The sequence below is a fragment of the Balaenoptera ricei genome, chromosome 1, assembly GCF_028023285.1.
Source record: "Balaenoptera ricei isolate mBalRic1 chromosome 1, mBalRic1.hap2, whole genome shotgun sequence".
Taxonomy (NCBI): Eukaryota; Metazoa; Chordata; class Mammalia; order Artiodactyla; family Balaenopteridae; genus Balaenoptera; species Balaenoptera ricei.
The window spans coordinates 16,694,864-16,714,434 of NC_082639.1; the positions used below are offsets into that span (position 1 = coordinate 16,694,864).

At 56.9% G+C, this 19,571-nt stretch overlaps 1 protein-coding gene across 13 annotated transcripts in view; it reads right to left on the bottom strand.

Annotated features, from left to right (window-relative positions):
* Positions 1-19,571, bottom strand: part of RAP1GAP (RAP1 GTPase activating protein) — a 51,284-nt gene that overhangs the window by 11,331 nt on the left and 20,382 nt on the right. For 11 of the 13 annotated variants that reach the window (XR_009501103.1, XR_009501093.1, XR_009501104.1 and 8 more), the window contains 14 exons: positions 17,999-18,092; positions 11,715-11,750; positions 10,638-10,685; positions 9,346-9,384; positions 8,674-8,859; positions 5,385-5,488; positions 5,030-5,108; positions 4,606-4,659; positions 3,425-3,508; positions 3,122-3,222; positions 2,859-2,988; positions 1,645-1,800; positions 1,108-1,179; positions 417-503 (listed from right to left, as the gene is read on the bottom strand). Coding sequence is in view for 5 of the 13 variants with exons in the window: in XM_059915546.1 (XP_059771529.1) it covers positions 417-503; positions 1,108-1,179; positions 1,645-1,800; positions 2,859-2,988; positions 3,122-3,222; positions 3,425-3,508; positions 4,606-4,659; positions 5,030-5,108; positions 5,385-5,488; positions 8,674-8,859; positions 9,346-9,384; positions 10,638-10,685; positions 11,715-11,750; positions 17,999-18,092 (1,270 nt within the window). In the remaining 8 variants the exon portion in view is untranslated. Of the gene's footprint in view, positions 1-416; positions 504-1,107; positions 1,180-1,644; positions 1,801-2,858; positions 2,989-3,121; positions 3,223-3,424; positions 3,509-4,605; positions 4,660-5,029; positions 5,109-5,384; positions 5,489-8,673; positions 8,860-9,345; positions 9,385-10,637; positions 10,686-11,714; positions 11,751-14,193; positions 14,352-17,998; positions 18,093-18,663; positions 18,684-19,571 lie in introns of those variants that run through there. The other 2 variants (XR_009501095.1, XR_009501101.1) reach the window with 2 other exon arrangements.

Genomic DNA, 19,571 nt, shown 5'->3' on the forward strand with positions numbered 1-19,571 from the left:
GGGGCCGTTAGGAGAGACCCCAGGGATCAGCCCTTCTTCCCACATTTGCAATCGCGGCCACCTTCTCTGAGTGGGAAGTGGGCGTGGGCTCCAGAAGCCTAGACGGCTTCCCTCAGGCCCCTCCACAGCACAGGCAGCCCCCAGGGCTCGACGTGGCCCCTCAAAGATCTGACTTCATGTCCCCACGCCCCTCCTCCACTGCGTCCTCTGTGCCAGCCCGCCTACCTCCAAGACCCTCCTGAGCATTCCTTATGAACCCTTACTTCCTCTGCCTTGACCCTGGCGCTGCTCATCTGTAAATCTGTCCTCCCCCAGGCAGCCTTCCCTAAAGCCAAGGTCTGAAACATAGCTTTTCTCTCCCCAGGGACTGAAATTCTAGGGGGTGGGGGGATTCAACCCCAAGAACGCATACTCACCTCCAGTTTGGCAAACTTCTCTGCCTTGTAGCAAGCATATTCAGCATTGATCAGTTTTGTCAGCAAAAATTCCTGGAACTCAGGCCCCTGGGAGCCCCCATCGTGGAGGAGAAGAGAAAGGGGGGTCAGGCGAACACAGAGACAAGGGGCTGGGGCTCCTGAGCCACGCTCTGCTGGGGCCTGGGGGCTGCCCTCTTCACTCCCAGAAGGGCATCTCCTTGGGCTCAGCCCCCCAGCCCAGGCACCTGTGAGCCCTTCATGGCTGCCCACCCCTCGGGAGAGCTGGGTTGGGGTCTCCCACTGCGTCAGTCTGGGGGATTGGGGGGGGCTGAAGCCAAGGCTCAAAGTGAGGGCTCCTGAGAGGTGAGAGAGGTGTGTGCCCCTCTCCCCAAACATTTTAGAAGAAGGTTGAAATTGTCAAAAAGACAACAGAAATGAGGAAAGGCCACAGAGTCTGCTATACAAAATGTAAAACAATGATATAGTCTGTTCTGTGACGTTGTAAAATAAAGTCACAGTTTTTATCAAGATGAACAGAAAAGCCAGGCCCCAGCTGCTCAGTTAGGGGAGGCCGGCTGCCCTGGCACACAGTGGGGCTTCAGGACCTCGTACAGCAGAATGTGCACCCTCTCAGCCCCCACCCATTTAGTCCTGCTCTGCCCATGACAGGGGGCTGGGGGCTGCCCCTCACCTTCCTGAACACAGCAGGGTCCGGGAGGGGTGGCCCGAAGAAGGGCACGTCGTCTCTCGCAGTGACGGAGACCTGGAAGGGAGGGCAGCTGTCCCCATGGAGTCCCCACACCAGCCAGAAACCACTGACTCGCCGCCCTATCCTGCCCTGTGCTGGGCACAGGGCTGCCCCTTGGTGGGGGAGGTTCAGTGACTGCCGATTGGGTGGGTGAACCCCAGGATTTCGGCTCCTCCATCCTTGGTCCTGAACTTGAGAGGTGGGAAGGGGTGGAGGGTCTCAGGAGTCATGAGGATGGAGAAGAAGGAGGAGGCTAAAGGGCGGAGGAGGGTAACCAGCCTCTCTGAGGGGAGGGATTTCAGGGAGCAGAGAGGGCAGGATGGGACTCCTCCATCATCAGAGCAAGAGGGGGGCTCAGAGCCCTCCGGACAGTCCCCCTATTTACATTTGGGAAAACTGAGGCTCAGAGAAGCCTCACAGTGAGTGAGGGTGGGGCTGGGATGGTGGCTGATGCCCTTGGGAAGCTCCGAGATCACCCACCTTGTACAGGGGGCCATCGGGGCCCCCACTCTCGGCCTGCACCACCACATAGGCATGCAGAAAATTGGATGCAATCATGTCCGGCACAAAGGGCGTGTTCTCGTCCTGGAAGACCACAGCCACGATGTCATTCCCGATGTGCCGCTTCCGCTGCAACTGAGCACAGGGCCACAGCCTTCACCACCTGGCCGGGGGCCCGCGGAGTGTGGGGAGGGTGCCCGCAGAGGTGCAGGGGGCTTGGGGTAGGCAGAGGGCATGTCTAAGGAGTTGCTTCCCCCCAAAAAATGTGGTGAGAAACTTGTCTTAAAATTATTTTCGTTCTCTTGGAATCCTGTGACAGATGAGAAAACTGAGGCCAAGACAGAAGTGACTTGCAAGGCCCTACAGTGAGTTAGGGGACTTGAACCCGGGGCTCTTGGTCCCCAGGCCCTACCTCTCACCCTCCTCCTGTCTAAATACCCCAAACATGGGCCCCTCTTGAACAAATAAGTTCCATTCAATATATCTTTGTTGTTAAAATGAACAGAGAATCTTATTAAAATAAAATTAAAAGACATTAAAAATAAGGAATAAACATTTCCATTTTTCTCACATGACCCCTATATCCCCCTGTACCCCTGGAGTGGGGGCATGAGGAAATAAGGAGGACAGCCCTGCAGGAAGCTTAGGACAAGGTGACAAATTTCCAAGTTCAGCTCCAGGAACATGCCTTGCACTTCCTCATCACCAGGCCTTTGCAGAAGATGGAAGCTATTCTTTCCCCCGGAATGCTCCTCCTCCCTCTCCTAGCTCCTTTGCAGCCTAAAAGTCACTTTATCTTGAAAGCTTTGCCTGACTCCCACCTCTGCCCAGTCTAAGTGCCCCCATGTGACATGACAATAGCCTTCATTTCCTGTAAAAATACTCGCATTTACTGAGCTCCTGCTATGTACCAGATACTGTTCTAGCCACTCTGGGTGCATACCCTCGTTTATGCTCACCTATAAGGTAGGTGCCATTATTATCCCCATTTCACAGATGTGGAAACTGAGGCTTTCACAACATTGTAGTAGCTTGTCACCCTGCCCCAACTAGAGGCCACAAGTTGGGGGACTAGATCATTTCCATCTCTCTATCCCAGGGCCCACTGAGTCTGGTGTGGTGGACACTGAATGGGTAGGTAAGTGGGGGACAGGAAGACAGGTGGGAAGCAAGTGGGTGGGTGCCCAGGCTACCTGCTGGGCGTCCCCTTCTGTGTAGGGCAGCTTGGTGGACACGTGAAACATGATCTCCTTGTTGCGGAAGTTGCAGTACACAGACTCGGTCCCCGTCTGCCCGTGGGTCACGTCCAGGCCTCCTCGGAACCTGCCCCAGGCCCCCCAGGCCACGGCTCAGTCTCCAGCCCCAGCCAGGCCTCCAGGGGGCCAGGACGGGGGCTCCCTCCCTGCCCAAGGGCATGGGTCGGATTATCCTCTGCTTGTCCCACCCCAATGCTCACCCCTTAAAGTCCTGCAGTTTGACCTTCTGGCCAAGGAATTCGAGGAACTCCACGAAGGCGGGGCTCTCCTCGTTGGTGCTGAAGAGTTCTTCCTCGGAGGTCTAGGGATGCACAGAGGGCAGAGGTCATCGAGCTGGGCCTCCTACCCCCACTCACACCCAGGAAGGCTGGAAGGGGGACCTCTGGCAGCCCCTGAGCTCCTGGGAAACTGAGTCCCTGGGCAGGTGCTCTCCCTGGCAAAGGTCTGAGGTCCCAGGTACATGGCCAGATGTGTGGGGGGCAGGGAGGAGGAGGTGAGCACACCTGCCCAAGCTTCTGATAAATGACTCCGAACTTGAAGTTATTGCTGATGACATGCTCGTCGAAGGTGACGATGAGGCGGGAGGCCTGCGGGGACAGGACGATGGGTGAAACACGCTGCTTTTTCAAGTTGCCGTTTATTGCTCTATGTGCCAAGCGCTGTGCCAGGCACTCCACATGCATCCACTCATTTCCTCCTCAGAACAAGCCCGTGAGGGAGGCACTCCCGCGGACTGCATCTCACGGATGAAGACGCCGACATTCCGAGACCTTAAGGAACTGACTTGCTAAGGTCAACAGCTGGCAAATGGCAGAGCTGGGACTTGAACTCAGGTCTGTTGGATTCCAAAGGCTAAGCGCATTGCTCCTGAGTTCTGCCCATAAGCTCCCGCCCCTACTCCGCTCTAACACCCAACTTGTTCCCCGGCTCTTCTGTAAAGCCACCTCATCATTCTAGAACAGGCCGAGTCCCACCAGTGTGCTGTGGGCCTTGAGCAAGTTCCCCTCCTCACCTTGGGCTTTCGGTAACTGAGAAGCAGGACCTGATTTCTGAGGCCCCTTCCTTCAGGCGACCTTTCCTGGACCACCTGCCCTTCAGCGAACTCACCTCACTCTGGAATTCAGTCAGAGCCACAGGTTGTACATGTCTTTCAGGGCCCACCGCTTTCCAGAAACCCCCTGGCTCACTGAAGACAGAAGTCCCTCCCCTTTATCCCACATTGTCACAGTGTCTCAAACCCAGCACCCAGCACCAGAGCTGCAAGTGCAGCTGCCGTCTGTGGGGCGGCACCTATGGAGATGCCTGTGTTATTCTCTCTCCCCAGGTCCCCTGTGGGGTCAGAAGGCAAGACCAGTGGAGCCTTGGCTCAGGAGCACAGATTACCCTTAGGAGGGTCCCCAAATGGCACTGAGAGTTTCCAGAGGTAAGGAAGGCTCGCCTCCAAGGAGGACAGCACTAGGTTCAAATGCAGGCTTCCCTATCTGCTGTGCATCCTTGGGTAAGGCACCAACCCTTTCTGGGCCTCTGGTTCCTCTTCCACAAACTGTGGACTTTGCAGGGTTATTGTGAGGTTTAAATGAGAGAACTTAGGAAAAATGCCCTGCACACAGCAGGTGCCCAATAAATGCTTGGTCCCCTAGTTACCCACCCACTCCCAGTGAGCAGGGCCCAGATCCAGCCATACCTTGGGGTAGAGCACAGGATAGAATCGATCCACATTCACATCTTCACACACCAGCTGTGGGAGCAGATAAGGGAGGGCCTGAGGGTGGGGCCTCTGGGCCTCCCTGGCTAAGGTCTGGGGGGAGGACAGTGGAGGACAAAGAGGGGACAACCAAGCCTGAAGCAGGCTCACTGTCACTCAGAATGGGGTACAGAGAACTGGAGCCCCTGTCTCCAAAAGGTGCTCTAAAGAGTGCCCAAAGCACACAGCCAGCACGTGGGCATCACGGGAACACGTGAGCGGCAGGACCCTGGAGACAGGCCACAGCAGGCAGGCCAGGATCTGGGGCTAAAGATGAGGGTGTGCAAAGGTGAGGCTGCAGCCCAGCTCTGTGCCCACCTGGGGTGTCCACGGGGGGCTCAGCATGAAGGATCAGAGGCCTCACCTTTGCCATCTGGACCACGTTGGGGAACTCAGTGAGGCAGGAGATGGGGATGACGTCATGGTATGTCCGGCACTTGGTCCTGGGAGGAGAAGACCCATGCTGAGGGGCGAGGCAGTGCAAAATGGAGATGGGAGCCCCTCCACACCAAGTAAGACCAGAGAGGGCAGACCCCAGGGAGGTCCAGAGGTGATGAGGTGGTCAGGCCTGGCTTGGGCACTAACTTGCTGTGCAACCTCAGGCAAATCCCTGGCCCTCTCTGGGTCTCAATTAGAAGAGTGGGTAAAATGAGATGGGCTCTCAGATTCTGAGACCACAGCCCTCCCTGCTGTCACAGGTCCCCTCACCCCACCCTCACCTGAGCAGCAGACGCAGGTGTTCCTGGTCCCCGATGACATCATACTTGAGTGAGAAGACAAGGTGGCCCAGGGCAGTGTCCAGTGAGTAGTAATTAAAATGCTCCTGTGGTGGAAGGCGGGGGCCAGGGGAGAGGGTGAGGCTGAGCCTGAGGCTTCCAGAAACCAGACCAGAAAGCCAGCTCACCCCCGGATGGGGGTCCTTCACCGAGCAGCAGGTGTCCGGGCTAACAGCACTATCTGCCTCAGAGAGACCTGCATTCAAATCCCAGCTCTGCCACTTGCCAGCTGGGTAACCTGAGAAGGTCACCTTACCATTCTGTGCCTCAGTCTCCTAGTCTATCAAATGGGAGTGAGGCCCACTACCTTGTGGGAGGGTGGCAGGCACTGAAAGAGATAGTGCCTGGCGCAGAGTAGGTGTTCTCTGAACGTCTGTAGTAACCTTGGCTCTCTGGGTCTTCAGCAAAGTCAGGACCACATCTGTACCTGCATGGCTGTCTCCCAGCCCCCGCCCCTCTCAGAGCTGGGCACACAGTAGGTGCTCAATAAAAATATGTCAACTGACTGATCGGTCAACTGATTGCTCTGTGGTCCCTGAAGCCAGGGCCCATGAGAATCAGGAAATGAAACATCTCATGAACACACTGGCCGGCTGACTGAGCCGGTTCCTGCCCTCCTGCCTCACCTGGGGAAGACGCAGGGTGGGGAAGAAATGCTCCCGAGGGCCCAGGGGAACTGCAGCAGGGATGGCACCCCCAGAGAGGAGCTGGCAGTCTGGCACCTCCGGGTGGGGAAGCCCCAAAGCCAAGAGCCGGAAGTGCCAGAAGATTTCACCCCAGCTGGCCCTGGGTTCCCCTGCCAGCCCGGCCCTGGGAATGAGGCTGGCTCCTCAGCCACACCCACCCCAGGAGTCATCGTGGAAGGAAGCCCTGTTTAAATACAAACAGCTGTGCTCAAAGGATGGGAGGAAAAAGATGTAGGGGCCAGGGGACATGCCCCACAAATCCACAGCTCAGGGGCAGTCTGCGGGGACCTGGGGCAGAGTGATGGAAACCCCCAAAGGCTTGGCACTATCTGCACAGAGGGAGTGGCAGGCTCTTGGCAAGGAGGTCTGCACCAAAGTCCTCGGGGTGGGGAGTTTCCCCAGACCCCCCTGGCTGGGCCCAGAGAAGCCCAAGGAGAGTGGGCTCAGGGTCCCAGTGGGTCAATGCCAAAGTCACCCTAACTTCCTCCCTCTGCCAGAACAGGGCCCACTGCTTCCCCAGCACCTCACCTGGAGCCAGGAATGGCCTGGCCTCTCTGCCAGCCCCTGGGGCCCCTCCTCTCTGTGCTGCCAGCCTGACCCTGGTCATCATGCCTCCTCTAAGACCCCCCAACCTGTACCTCTTCCAATCCCCCAGTGCCCAAGGCACCACCTTCATTCTATCACTCACCACTCCTTCAGCAAACTTTTCTGTGCACCAACCATATGCTAGGCCCACATAGTCACCCAGGCCCCACCACCTGCCAGATCCAATTAAGAGCCTCTGGACAGTGGGTTCCGGGGATGCAGGTCTCTCTCCACCCACAGGTGGAATTCCCTGCCCTGTTCTGATTTTGTCCCCAAGCGATGGCTCCTGAATCTGAGCCTGCTGGTTTAGTCTCAGTCACCCTGTCCCCCCCACCTTAGCACCAATACCCACCAGCATCAGGCTAATGCCCTGGGCACAGACTGAGCTCGCACAGCTTCCCAACACCCCAAGGAGTCACCCCTCCTCCCAGCACCCACGAGTACACGCACACACGCTAGAAACGTGACCCCTCCCTTAGTGTGTCTTAATGGAAGGTCAGCCAGAGCTATGTCCAGTTCCTAGCTCAGTAACTGTGTGAACTTAACCAAGTCGCTTTATCTCTCTGAGCCTCAGTTTCCTTTTCTGTAAAAATTAGGATGATCCTGATCTCACGGAGTAATTATGAAGATGTAATAATAACAGCTAACGTTTACTGAGTACTTACTATGTGCCAAACATGGTTCTCGATGCTTTTATCATCCTCATTTTTACAGACGAGGAAACAGGCTCAGGAAGGTTAACTAACTTGCCCAAGGTCACACCATCAATAAACAGAAGAGTCAATAGGCGCACCCCGGCCACGAGACTCCAGAGCCCACGCTACATTCCGCCACCTCGTTTGTAAACTGACACAGAGACAGCACTCAGCATGGAACATGGCACGTACGAGGTCCCAGCGTGTGACCTCCCCTCCAGCTCCCACAGCCTCGCCCAATAGCTCCTGCCTGGAACGCCGTCGTCATCGGGTGACACTAGGACAGGTCATTACTGGGCAGGGTCCCAGCTCTGGGACAGGTGGTGGGGCAGGGGTTGCACCAATCCAGGTCACACCACGGAATTACTGTCTTCCCCACCTCAAGCTGCCTGAGGGCAGGGCCTGGGTCTGTTTTGTTTGCTGCTCTATACCTGGTGCCCAGAACAGGACCAGGTACACAGCTGGTGCTCATTATTTGTTCACCCTGACTGAGCCCTTACTTTGTGCCGGACACCATTCTAAATGCCTCACAAACACCGTCGCATTAAAGGCACGAGGTGGGTATCATCACCATCTCCGTTTTTACAGATGAAGAACCAGAGGCAGGGGCTTCCCTGGTGGTGCAGTGGTTAAGAATCCGCCTGCCAATGCAGGGGACACGGGTTCGAGCCCTGGTCTGGGAAGATTCCACATGCCACAGAGCAACTAAGCCCGTGCGCCACAACTACTGAGCCTGCGCTCTAGAGCCCGCGAGCCACAACTACTGAGCCCACGTGCCACAACTACTGAAGCCCGCGCACCTAGAGTCCGTGCTCCACAACAAGAGAAGTCACCGCAATGAGAAGCCCGTGCACCGCAACGAAGAGCAGCGGTGAGCCCGCATGCAGCAACGAAGACCCAATGCAGCCAAAAATAAATAAATTTATTAAAAACAAAAAACCAGTCTCCCCATCTTAAAAGAAAGAAAGAAAGAAAGAAACAGCAGCACAGAGAGGGTAAGTGACTTGCCTGATGTCCCATGTAGTGACAGAGCCAGGATTCAAACCCTGGTAGAGTCTCTGTTAACCACTATGCCATAACACTGCCTTTTGCAATAAATGTTTGTTGACTGAATGAGTGAATCCACTACGCATGCTCCCTGGACTCTGCGACAGCCAGCCAGCCCAGCCCACGGTTCCGCTCCCTCCCAGGCCCAGCCTCCCCCAGGGCTGGGCTGTGACCCACTCCCCACCCAGCCCAGCCCCCCAACACCAGCAGGCCACACACCTTGCCAAGAAAGTGCCTGCGGTAGATGCGGGCGGTGGGGTTGCATTCCAGCTTCACCTTGGCCGTGGGCGACTGCAGCGGCTCTGTCTCCGGGATGCTGGTGATTTCGTGATTGGTGCCTTCAATCCAGTAGCCCCCAAACTGGGGCAGCAGGATGAGGGGGAAGGGCCCTTCTCGCCCCAGGACCTGAAGGAGGACTCAGCTGAGAGCCACCCACACTGCACGCCACTGGGGGCCCCAAGATACCCCCTGATTCAGACCTGGAGCCACTTCTGCCATGGCTAAGGAGTACTAGGGTACAGCCCAGAGCCTATGTGGGTCCCAGGGCTCATATCCACCTCCTTCAAGGCACTTGCTCCAGCCCTTTTCCTCCCACTGCAGGCACAGACCCAGATGCACAGAGCCTCATGTCCCAGTCTCAAAGGATGGGAGTGTGGGGACAGGTAAAGCTGAGAGCATGACGTTGGCCGAGAGGCTGGCATATTTGGCTCAGAGGCCTAAGGGTTCACATGGGCTCTGAAGTCTTGGGCTTGTAAACTGAGTCTCCAACACCCAGAGCAAGGCCTGTGGTCAGGCTCTTGACAAGGAGGAGGGCCCGGGTGTCCAGACTCCCTGAGGGAGTGCCTCCTGGGCTCGGGATGGAGATGGGCTCAGTGGGATCCAGTCGGTTACCTCGTGGACGCTCGGGTAAGGAATGTAGTCCTCCTCCGTCTGCAAAACACAAGCAGGGCAGAGGCCCAGCTGGGGTGGGGTCCTTACCCTTTACTTCCAGCCTCCCCAGAACACCTGTTGTTCAGCCAGCACCCCCGGGCTGGGGTTGTGGATGGGGCCGCGTCCTCATCTCCCCATCCCATGTGGGCTGACTCCACGAGGCAGGGACTGAGGCAGGCTTAGCTCACTGAGTGCTGGCAGCCTCTTCTGGGTCTCCTGCCTGGGGAAAAGGAGGCTCACTGCGTCCCCAGAAGAAACCTCTGGACCAGTGGTTCTCAGTGCATCAGAATGGCCTGGAGGGCTCATTAAACAGATTGCTTTGCCCCACCCCCAGAGTTTCTTATGCTGTGTGTCTGGGTGGAGCCCAAGAATTTATATGCCAACAAGCTCCCAGGTGATGCCGACGCTGCTGGCCTGAGGACCACACTTTGAGAAGCCCTGTTCTAGACAAAGCATCAGCCTTGTGCCCATGAACCCCACTTTAACCCTCATCCTTGTAGCCCTGGGTCCACTCCCCTAAGCCCAGCCACTGATATTCTTGGATTATTGGGGTCCCAAATCACCAACCATAGTACCGTATGCCTACCTGGAGGGGCTATGCAGCTCCCACCCCAAGAAAATTCCGAGTCTAACGAGCCTCCTCACACCTGCTTTGGTCCCAAGCCTCCTGTTAGTCTCTTCATGAAGGTTGGGGGGCAACGAGGCTACCCCGCCCCATCTCTCCGTCTCTCCCCCTCCCCCTCAGCCATCCCAGGCAGGAGCTACATGGCGAGAGGGAGCGTAAGCCTCCTGGGTCCTGGGTATGAGTCTTCCTGCAACTGCCGATCATAAGTGGCTTCAAGTAAAACCTTTTACAGCAGGCTATCGCGAGGGATGGGGCTTCGATTTTGAGATGGGGAAGCCTGGAGAGGCGGGGTGAGTTTACAGTGGTGCAGATGGGGTGAGGAGGAGCTGGAATGAAGGCCTATAGCAAGGGAGGGGTTCTCCACACCTTAGCCTCCTAGAGGGCAGGGGCTGGGCACACCCTGCTTCCCCCTTGGCCCCAGCACCAGCCCGCAGTAAGACTACTTCACGAAAGGGGGGCGCCGATCCTCCTGGGCTGGCTGCTCGGCTGGGGCAGCGCTTCCCCCACCCCTAGAGAGGGAGTCTGCCTCCCCCTTCCCGTCCCCTCCCATCCCCAAGCCCTTTGGAGAGCACTGCTCAGGAAGCCAAAGGCCCCCAGAAGGGTGGAGTGGTTCCAGGTTCAGACCTACTTTGAGGGGTGGTGGGAAGGAGCATCGCTGTTCATCCATCCTGCTTCCCTGCAAAGAGAAGGCAGCACATCCCGTCACACCCTTCCCATGTGGCTGGAAGCAGCACCCCTTCCAGGTAGATGGTGCTGTGGAGGTGCTCCCAGGGCAGGGCGCTGGCCGCCGGGTTACTCAGGCCTCTGCAGGGCTGGCCCTCCTGGAGGGAACGGGGGCTGCGGGAGGCTGGCAGCAGCAGGGAGGGCTCGGGGCTCTGGTCACTGCTGGGAGTGGGGGCAGGGCCAGTGTGCACGCTTGTGTGTGAGCTGGGGAGGGAGGCCGCTGCATCTACACAGATACGTGTTGTGGAGAGCAAGAGGGAGAGGGAGAGAGAAAGGAAGAGGGAGAGGGGGAGAGAGAGGGGGAGAGAGAGAAGGAGGGGGAGAGGTGGAGACGGAAAGACTGAGAGAGGCAGAGAAACAGGAAGATGGCAGGAGACGGGCTTTGGAGGGTGAACCGACATCAGGAAAGCTCCTGAGGTTTGTTCAAGTCCCCCGGCCACCTCCCAACACACACCCAAGCGAAAAACACGGACGAGGGCCTGGAAGACCAGGGCTGGGGAGTGGAGGATGGGCAGGGGTCAGGCAGAGGGGGCAGGGGCTGCCCGGTTCCGTAACACCTCCCCGGACCTGCAGCCCAGCCTCCGGTTGCCCTGTGCCCTGGCATCTGTCCCTGCCCCCATTCCACACAGGGTCCTGCAGAGCCTGTGATGCCTCTTCGGAGATGGGGGATGGTATGTGTATGTGGGGTGGGTTGAGGCACTGACCCCAACAACCTACACAGGGATGGGAGCTGGAGAGACGCAAGCGGGGCCTGCGCCCTGGGTCACTCAGGCAGTTGGGCACTATCAGTCCCCATCCTCTCTTCCGATCCCAGACAAAGGGCTCTGGACAACGCACTGCCAACATCTCCTCCTGGCACGGTGTGCGAGAGCTCCCGGCCCGTCCTCAGAGAGATGTAGGGCTGCAGATACAGCAAGGGCCCCCCACCCCCAGTCCAGCCCCCTCTATGGCTCCCCAGAACGGGCTCCAGAGCCCACCTCACCTGCATCTTTTCAATCATCTCAAACAGATCTGTGTTCTGCAACAGAGATGGAGAGAGCAGGTCAGCACTGGGGTAGCCCAGCTCATCCTACAAGTCCCCGAGGAGTCTCCACCTGCCCCAGCCCTCCTGGTCCCCCAACTCTGACCAAACACCGTGACCTGTCCAAGCAGCAAGAGGGAGTGGAAGGGACATCATAGGATGGGGCTCTGTGCCACTGACTGGCAGAGTTTGACCAACTGCCCGGTGAAGTCCGCCCAGAGTCCAGCACCCTCCCCAGGCAGCCCACCCCACTCGGTCCCCTTCCCCAAAGGAGGAGGTTGCTGCCTCAGACAAAGAAGGTCTTGACCTTTGGGGAGAGACACACCTCCCCCATGTCACTGCAAGACTGGCAGTGCCCGGATCGGCCCATGGACCCCTCAGAAGAGCCCCAGGTCCCAACTCCAGAGACGAGCCCAGCTGGGATCCTCAGGAGGGTCTGTGGTTCCACTCACCTCTGGAAGGAGGGCCCCATCCTCCCCCCCAAGCAGTGTGGGCTGAGCGTCTGTTGGGGGAGAGAATGCTGGGATGTCCCATTGGCCCAATACCTGTGTCTGAGTCCACACATTCCCCTTCCTCCCTCCTCACACTCCAGCCAGCCTCTCCTGAGGCTAGCCAGGGCACACACAGGGTTAATCCGGGCATCTGCCAGCTGTGCTTGGCAGCTTCAGCCTCTCCAGCGCCAGCTCCCTACGAGCCTTCCTGGAAGGCAGCATCCTTGCCGGCTGGCGGAGCTGGGGGCTGGGCCTGGGAAGCCCCCAGAGTCTCTAGGAGAGCGCCCCTCCCCCAGCACCTCCAAGGCCTCAATTCAGTCGGCTCCTGCTGTCCAGTGGGGGCACTGCCTGAGCTCACACACACATGTGCTATGGGGTTGTGCACCAGGAAACACACACTCCCTCTCTCTCTCTTTCTCTCTCTCTTGCTCAAACACACACAGGCCTGCACACCAATATTTAAACACAGTCTCACTGTACCAAAGAAAGCAAACACACAGAAACCCACACGCACAAACCCACCGGGTCTGTGCACATCAATTCTTACAGCTACACGCTAACATACAAATACACGTGTCAGTGTCCTACGTTACACAACAGCACACTCCCTCACACACATACAGGTCTATGTCCCATAAGAGCCGCACACACAAATGCAAACCCACCCCATGCAGATCTGTGCAACTGCACCAGTAATTGCACACGAAGCTACACGAACGCCACAAAACTACTCTCACATCCGCGTGCCGAGAGACACAATAACATGCCCTCGCAGACACAGGCAGGTATGTTCATGGAAACTGAGCCACACAGCCCCACTGCCATGCGCAAGTTCACCCTTCCCCATCAGTCACACTCCCTGTATAACAGACATGACAGACTTGATCCCATAACATTAAATGAGTTTTGAGAAAAAGAAAAAGCATGCAGCAACTGTGGAAGTGGTTAATCGCCAAGGATGACGGGCATTGGTCTGAACCACACACACACACACACACACACACACACACAGCTGTCTGTTAAAGATCACAAGACACAGACACCCCATGTGCACACTGTGAGGCCTGCCCACAGAGGCAAAACCCACCCTGTAAAATGCACGACAGGAGTCCACAGGAGATGGTGACCCATGGCCCCTGTGGCCACACCCAACACTTCTGAGCTTGGAAGAGACAATTCCACAGGCAATTAGAGCAGAGACCACAGACACACATCTGCAGTCCAGGTAGACAAACACGCCTGTCAGCCAACACCTTGCACAACAGCAACATCAGCATCTGTGCCTGGGTGAGCCACATAACCTCAGCCCAGCACAGTCCCAGCACGAGTGATACAGGTGCACTGATGTCCCCCAGAATACCCCACTCAGGGTAACATGGCCTTACATGGCCAGGAACAACGCACTGGGAGTCACAGCCACATAAACACTGACACATGGTACTGTCACCCAGAGCGCACACACAGCAACAAGTGATGCCCACAGATACAGCCTCATTAGTGCATCAGACGCTCTGACACATGGAAGGCTGTGAGTGAAGTGCCCCAGGGCGCCAAGCAAAGTTACACTGTGACATTCAGACCCTTCCTAAAGGGGGGAGGGGATGGATGAAGTGGTCCCAAGGCTAGCGCCCACACACACACATCCACACACACGCACACACACATCCACACACACACAGAGTGCCCCTGTAGCCCAGAGCCACAGTGCCACCACGGGCACTCTGTTCCGTAGGCAGCTGCAGAAAGAGCTCAAGGCCTGGGACCCCAGGGCAGGGGTGTGCCCTGTGGCCTCGGTGGCCGTGTGTCAGCCCAGAAGCTAACACACCCTCCATGACGGAGCCTCGCACACCCGCCCTGACTGGGGCAGAGCCTGCCGGGCTCCGAAGAAGTTGGGCTGATCCGTCTCCCGCGGACCCCCTCGGCCAGGCCGCCTTCGCCCTGGTCCTCACCTGCCAGGCGGCCCCAGAGGGCAGCGATCCCCTCCGAGGACGGCCCGGGGTCTCCAGGGGCCGCGGCTGCGCCATCCCGAGCTCGGCCCGGCCCTGGCCCCGGCCCCCACCCCGGCAGCGCTTTAGCTGACCCAGCCGGCTCCGGCCCGCGCGAGCCCCGGCCCGGGCCCCGCAGCGCTGAGCTCCGCGCTCCCGGCTTCGGGCTCCCGCGGCGCGCTGCCTGCGCTGGGCTCGCCGGGCTCCCGGGCCCTGAGGGGGCGGGGCGCCAGGTACGGGCGGCGCGGGACCGGGGCGGGGCTTCGGGGATCCGGGGCGGGGACACAGGAGGCCCCGCCCCCGGTGCGGTTCCCGGACACTGCGCCTGCGCGCTCTTGCTAGCGCGCTAGGAGCTTTCGGCGCGGGCCCTTGAGCCCCGAGGCTCTCCAGTGCACCCCTAGCCTGCCTCCTCTACCTTCCCAAACTCTGGGTACCACGCCTTAGGGCCTCAGGGATGGGCTTCTTGGGCTGGGCTTTGAAGTCGGGGAGGAAGTGGCGGGGGTGGGGGGGTTACCTTGGAGACAGAGGGCTTTTCTTGAGCATCTACTTAATGTTGGACCCTTTGCAAGTCTTATCCTCGCCCTACAACTCAAGAGGTACGAGTGTCATCCCCATTTTACAGAAGAGAAAACTGATTCCAAGAGATAAAATATCATGCTGAAGATCACACAGCTCGGAAAAGGCAGAACTGGGAATCCAGGGAAGCTCTCTCCCCTCCCACCTCCACCCCCCTCTAATTCCTGCCAGTGGCTGACCTGTACCCTCCCTTCCCCAGGCCCCATGCCCATACCTGTCCCTAACTGCCCCTGATTCTGGGAGAGGGAGGGAACAGGGCCTGCCAAGGACCCACACATGGAGAAGACTTCAGCATATGTAGGTTCTAGCTCTGGCCTTGCTTCAACTTGCTGAGTAGACCTGAGTGAGTCCCTGCCACCTCTGTAGGCCTCAGGTTCCCCATCTGTAAAATATAAGGCCTCTTCAAGCCCTTCCAGCTGACCCTGCATTGTGTCTGCCACTGTACAGTGTGGGGCAGGGCCTCAGCATCCCCTCCCCAGACAGATATTGGGAAAGCAGCAATTGCTTCCTGAGCTGTGGCCAACACCAGCTGCTTCAGACCCTGCGGGGCAGGGCTGCCCACCAGCTCAGTACCCAACCTCTCTTCAGCTTCCTGAAGGAGCTGCTGGCAGCTACCCACCACTCTCCATCTCCAGGGCCAAGGCCTCCTGGAAGGAAGGCACCGCACCTTCCTTTCCCCCAGACCTGGCCCTGGGTCAGGCTGGAGCCCAGGAAGCCGGTGGGAACTCTGGAGATGTGTATTCCAGACACAGTGTAGCTTTGTTTTTAATAATTAACAGCAGCAAATATTGATTCACACAGGCACTTCCAGGCCTGAGCGCTTCCGGGCACCCATCGAAATGCAGCCAGAGAAACATTCATTCCCACACTGGGAGGAGGCAAGAGCTGCTCGCATCACCGGAGACATCTGTGTGCCAGGAGTGGAGGGCGTGCACATGTGTGCATGCAGCTGTGTAGATGTGTGTGACTCTGAGATCAGATGGGGACATCCTGGGTGTGCATATTTGTGTGTTTGTACACGTGTATCTGTATATACATGCATGTGTACATGTGCAAGTCTCTGAACACATCTGCAGACGTGAATGTACCCATGTATGTAGGTGTGGGTAGGCTGTGTATGTACATGTGTGCAGATTTCTAAATCCTCAAGCAGAAAAAATCCCACAGCAGGACAGGGTAGGAGGGTCTTGGATAGCTCAGTGTCTACACAAATGTGGCTTCCCAGTGAGAGGGGGATGTCCTTTCTGGGTGTTCTGTCCTGCCCTGGGAACATAATGATGCTAATAATAGTTCAGCTTCCTAATTTGAACTTTCCAAAATTACTTTCACAGTCATCCCCCAATTGCAAGCTGGCAAGGTGGGTAGAAAAAAAACTGCCACCTCTATTTTACAGATCAGAAACTGAGGCCCATAGAGGGGCAGGGATTTGCCCACTGGCACAGGGAGGTCAACTGCCCCTCACACTGGCTCCACCATCAACATTATAAATGTGTGCAGAGCTGGGGGAGGGGTGGAGAATGTGTCACAGACCTGGGACCCCTCAGCCCCACCACTGGTTTGCTGGGGACCCAGTCTCTCTGGGCCCTGGTTTCCTTTCCTGTCAAAGGAGTATGATGTACAGACTGTGTCTTGATTCTGGGGTGGGGGTGGGCTGTTGGGATGGGGCAGTTTGGAGCCCGCAGCCGGCTGGGCTGTATTGGCACAAATGGAGGCTTCTAGCCAAACTGGGCAGAGGGGAGGTAGCTCAGAGCTAATCTGAGAAGGCCAGCCCCAGGCTGGCCGAGCAGGCAGGACTCAGGGAGATGGGCTCTTCTAACCCTCATTTTTCCAACAGGAACACTGAGGCCCAGGAAGGGGAAGTGAACCCAGGCCTCCTACTGGATGCTTAGGGGGAGAGGGACTGGGAGACTCACTTCTGAGCCCAGCTGCCATGAAGTCGCTCCCTACCTGCCAAGTCCCAGGATCCACGTGGCCCAGTCTTGGGCTGTCACCCAGGCACAGACAACAGGAGAGGATCTCAAGAACCCCTTGATATGGTCCCTAGGACCCGCTGCACTTGGATCCCCTTGGAGGTGGTGATCCAAAAGTACACCATTCCTTGGACATGTGCCCTCCTGGTCTAGAAGAGGTATATGGCCCTTGTTCCAGGTCAGAGCACTGGGAAAGGAGCTTGGCAGATCCTGCCTCTGCTATTTCCTGGCTGTGTGACCTTGGGAAAACCACTTCCCCTCTCTGAGCATCTAGATCCTCATCTGGAGAATGCCTACCACCAAGGTTTGATGGAAGGACCAAGAGGCATGATATCTGTGGACGTGCTTTAGAAACTGAAAAGTGTACTACAAAAGTGAGAGCTTATTACCCTCTGCGTTAGAGATGCCACCAGACTAGGCACTCTGGTCAGATAACATGAGTTTTGGTCCTAGACCAAAACCTAACCTCTCTGAGCCTCGATTTCTCATCTGCAAAATGGGACTAATAAGAGTACTAATATAAGTACATAGTAGTTAGAGTTTAAGAATGAAATGAGATACTGCATGTAAAGCATTACGTACCCACCTGGCACACAGTAAATCTCAATAAATGCTAGTGGCTATTACTGGTATTTGACACCCCGTATAAGTTGTTTAGTTATTTATCTCCTAACTGGACTATGGCTCCTTGAGGGCAGGGTCTGTGTCAGATTGATTTCGGCACCTCAGTGCCCAGCACAAAGTTGACACAGGTCAGGTGCTGGGCAAACATTTGATTTTGATGATAACAAGAATAGCCTCATTTATAGGGCTTTTATTCTGTGCCAGATATTGTGCACAGAGTGTTTTATCATCACTTTTCACACTTTACCCCACTTCACAGGGCTACCTCTCACAGTAGCCCTGTGAAGTGGGGTATTATCATTATACCTGATGTACAGATGAGGAAACTGATGGTGATGTTGATAACGAATATAAGGAAGAATAGCTGTTTGGCCAGTTTATTCCCAGTTGTTTTGCCCCCAACAGTGCTACAGACCCTGGTTCAACTTCTGAGACTGTACCGGGCCCACCCAGGGGTGAGGAGTGGTATCCCTTTGGGGGGGCTAAACCCCAAGGAGCATCTACCCAAACATTTTACCTCTGCACAGCAGTCATTCCTAGGTATCTCTTGGCCCTGGGGGGGTCTCCAGACCTGGGGCTGTGGGGAGGCGGGCACTTACCTTAGGGTGGAGTGAAGCAGTCTGGGAGGGAACTAAGTCCACTCGTGGCAGGTCTAGTGCCTGAGGGAAGCGCTGGTTCTGCCCATCACTCCTCCTGGAAGAGAAAAAGAGTCTGAGGTCAGGGAGGGCCCCAAGTTGGGAGATTTGTGAACTTTGGGAGGGAGAGTCACTCTCAGAGTTGGGGGACATTAAGGGGGACAGATTTCATGGAGGAGGGGGCCTGGGTTCCCCAGGAGGCAGGAGAGGAGGGGCTTCCTGAGCAGGGCTGCCAAACAGGCTCTCCTTCCCCAGGGATCAGAGCTGTAGACAGGGTCTCACTTCCAGCTCTCCATTAGGCCTCCCTAACCCATAATCCAGCCAAGAGGATGTCCACAGCCCATTCTGAAGATGGGCAGACTGAGGCAGGGGGCAGTGAGGGTTGCTGTAAAGGGCTGAGCCCTGACGTCTGGACTAAGCAAGGTAGCCCAGCCTCTATGCACCTCTCCCTGAGCCTTTAGGGACAGAGTAGCCTTAAGGCTGAGAGGCCACCTGGGCCACTGCTATTATTAATGACAATAACAATAACGGACACTCATTGGGTCGACTATGTGCCAGGTCCCGTGCCAAGCCCCTCTTTCCAGGCCTGAGGGCACAGACTCATCACCACACTGGCATTCCCACTTTACAGATGAGGATGCAGAGGCATGCCGAGTTCACACAGCTGGTCAGCGGCAGAGCAGCATCTGAGTGGCGCTTGACTGACACCAAGCCCAGTCTCTTTGCCCACATCCATGGCCCTCCCTGAGAAAAGGAAGCAGGTCTGGTGAGGGTGAAGTCAGCTCCTATTACCCTAGAAAGCCTGCTGAGGAGGCTAATTCTGGGGTCAGGGAGAGGAAGTGCCCAGTGGTTCCTGGGACCCAGGTGGCCCAGGACTGGGCAAGCAGTCCTGGCTTCCACCCACCACCTAGGGCCACCCCGACGTGGCTGCACCCCCGCCCCAGTCCCTCGACTAAGGCTGGTCCTGAGAGGGTGAGTCATTCAGCCCACGGCCCGCTTGAGTCAGGCGGAGCTGGGACTGCCACACCCCAAGAGGGGAAGGGCCTGTGGGAACCTGGCCCAGGAAGGAGATGCTGAGGAAGCTCCGAGCCCCCTTGCTGGCTCCCCTGGGCCCAGCTACTCAGGGAGAAACAGCTCAGAGGAACTGTCCATAGCCCTGCCGCAGGCACCAGATGCCTCTCCACCTCCCAGGGGGGCTAGCATCTTTAAAGGGGGTCCTGAACTGGGTAGTGCTTGACCCAGAGGATAGACATGGTGGCAGTGACATTTTAGGCCTGTGGCATCGTTGTAGGGGAGATATTCCCAGGCACTTACCTGCTGTGTGACCTTGAATCAGTGACACACCCCTCTCAGCCTCAGTTTCCAGAAAAAATTCATCATAGAGCCTGGCAGCTAGAAGCTATTCACTCAATGAATTCTCTGGTATTCATGCATTCATGGTAAACTCTGGCTCCCCACGTTAGGGTCTCATTAAGTATTTGTTAAATGGATGAGTGACTGAATGAATGAATGTTGGCAGTAGGAAGGCATTAAAGGT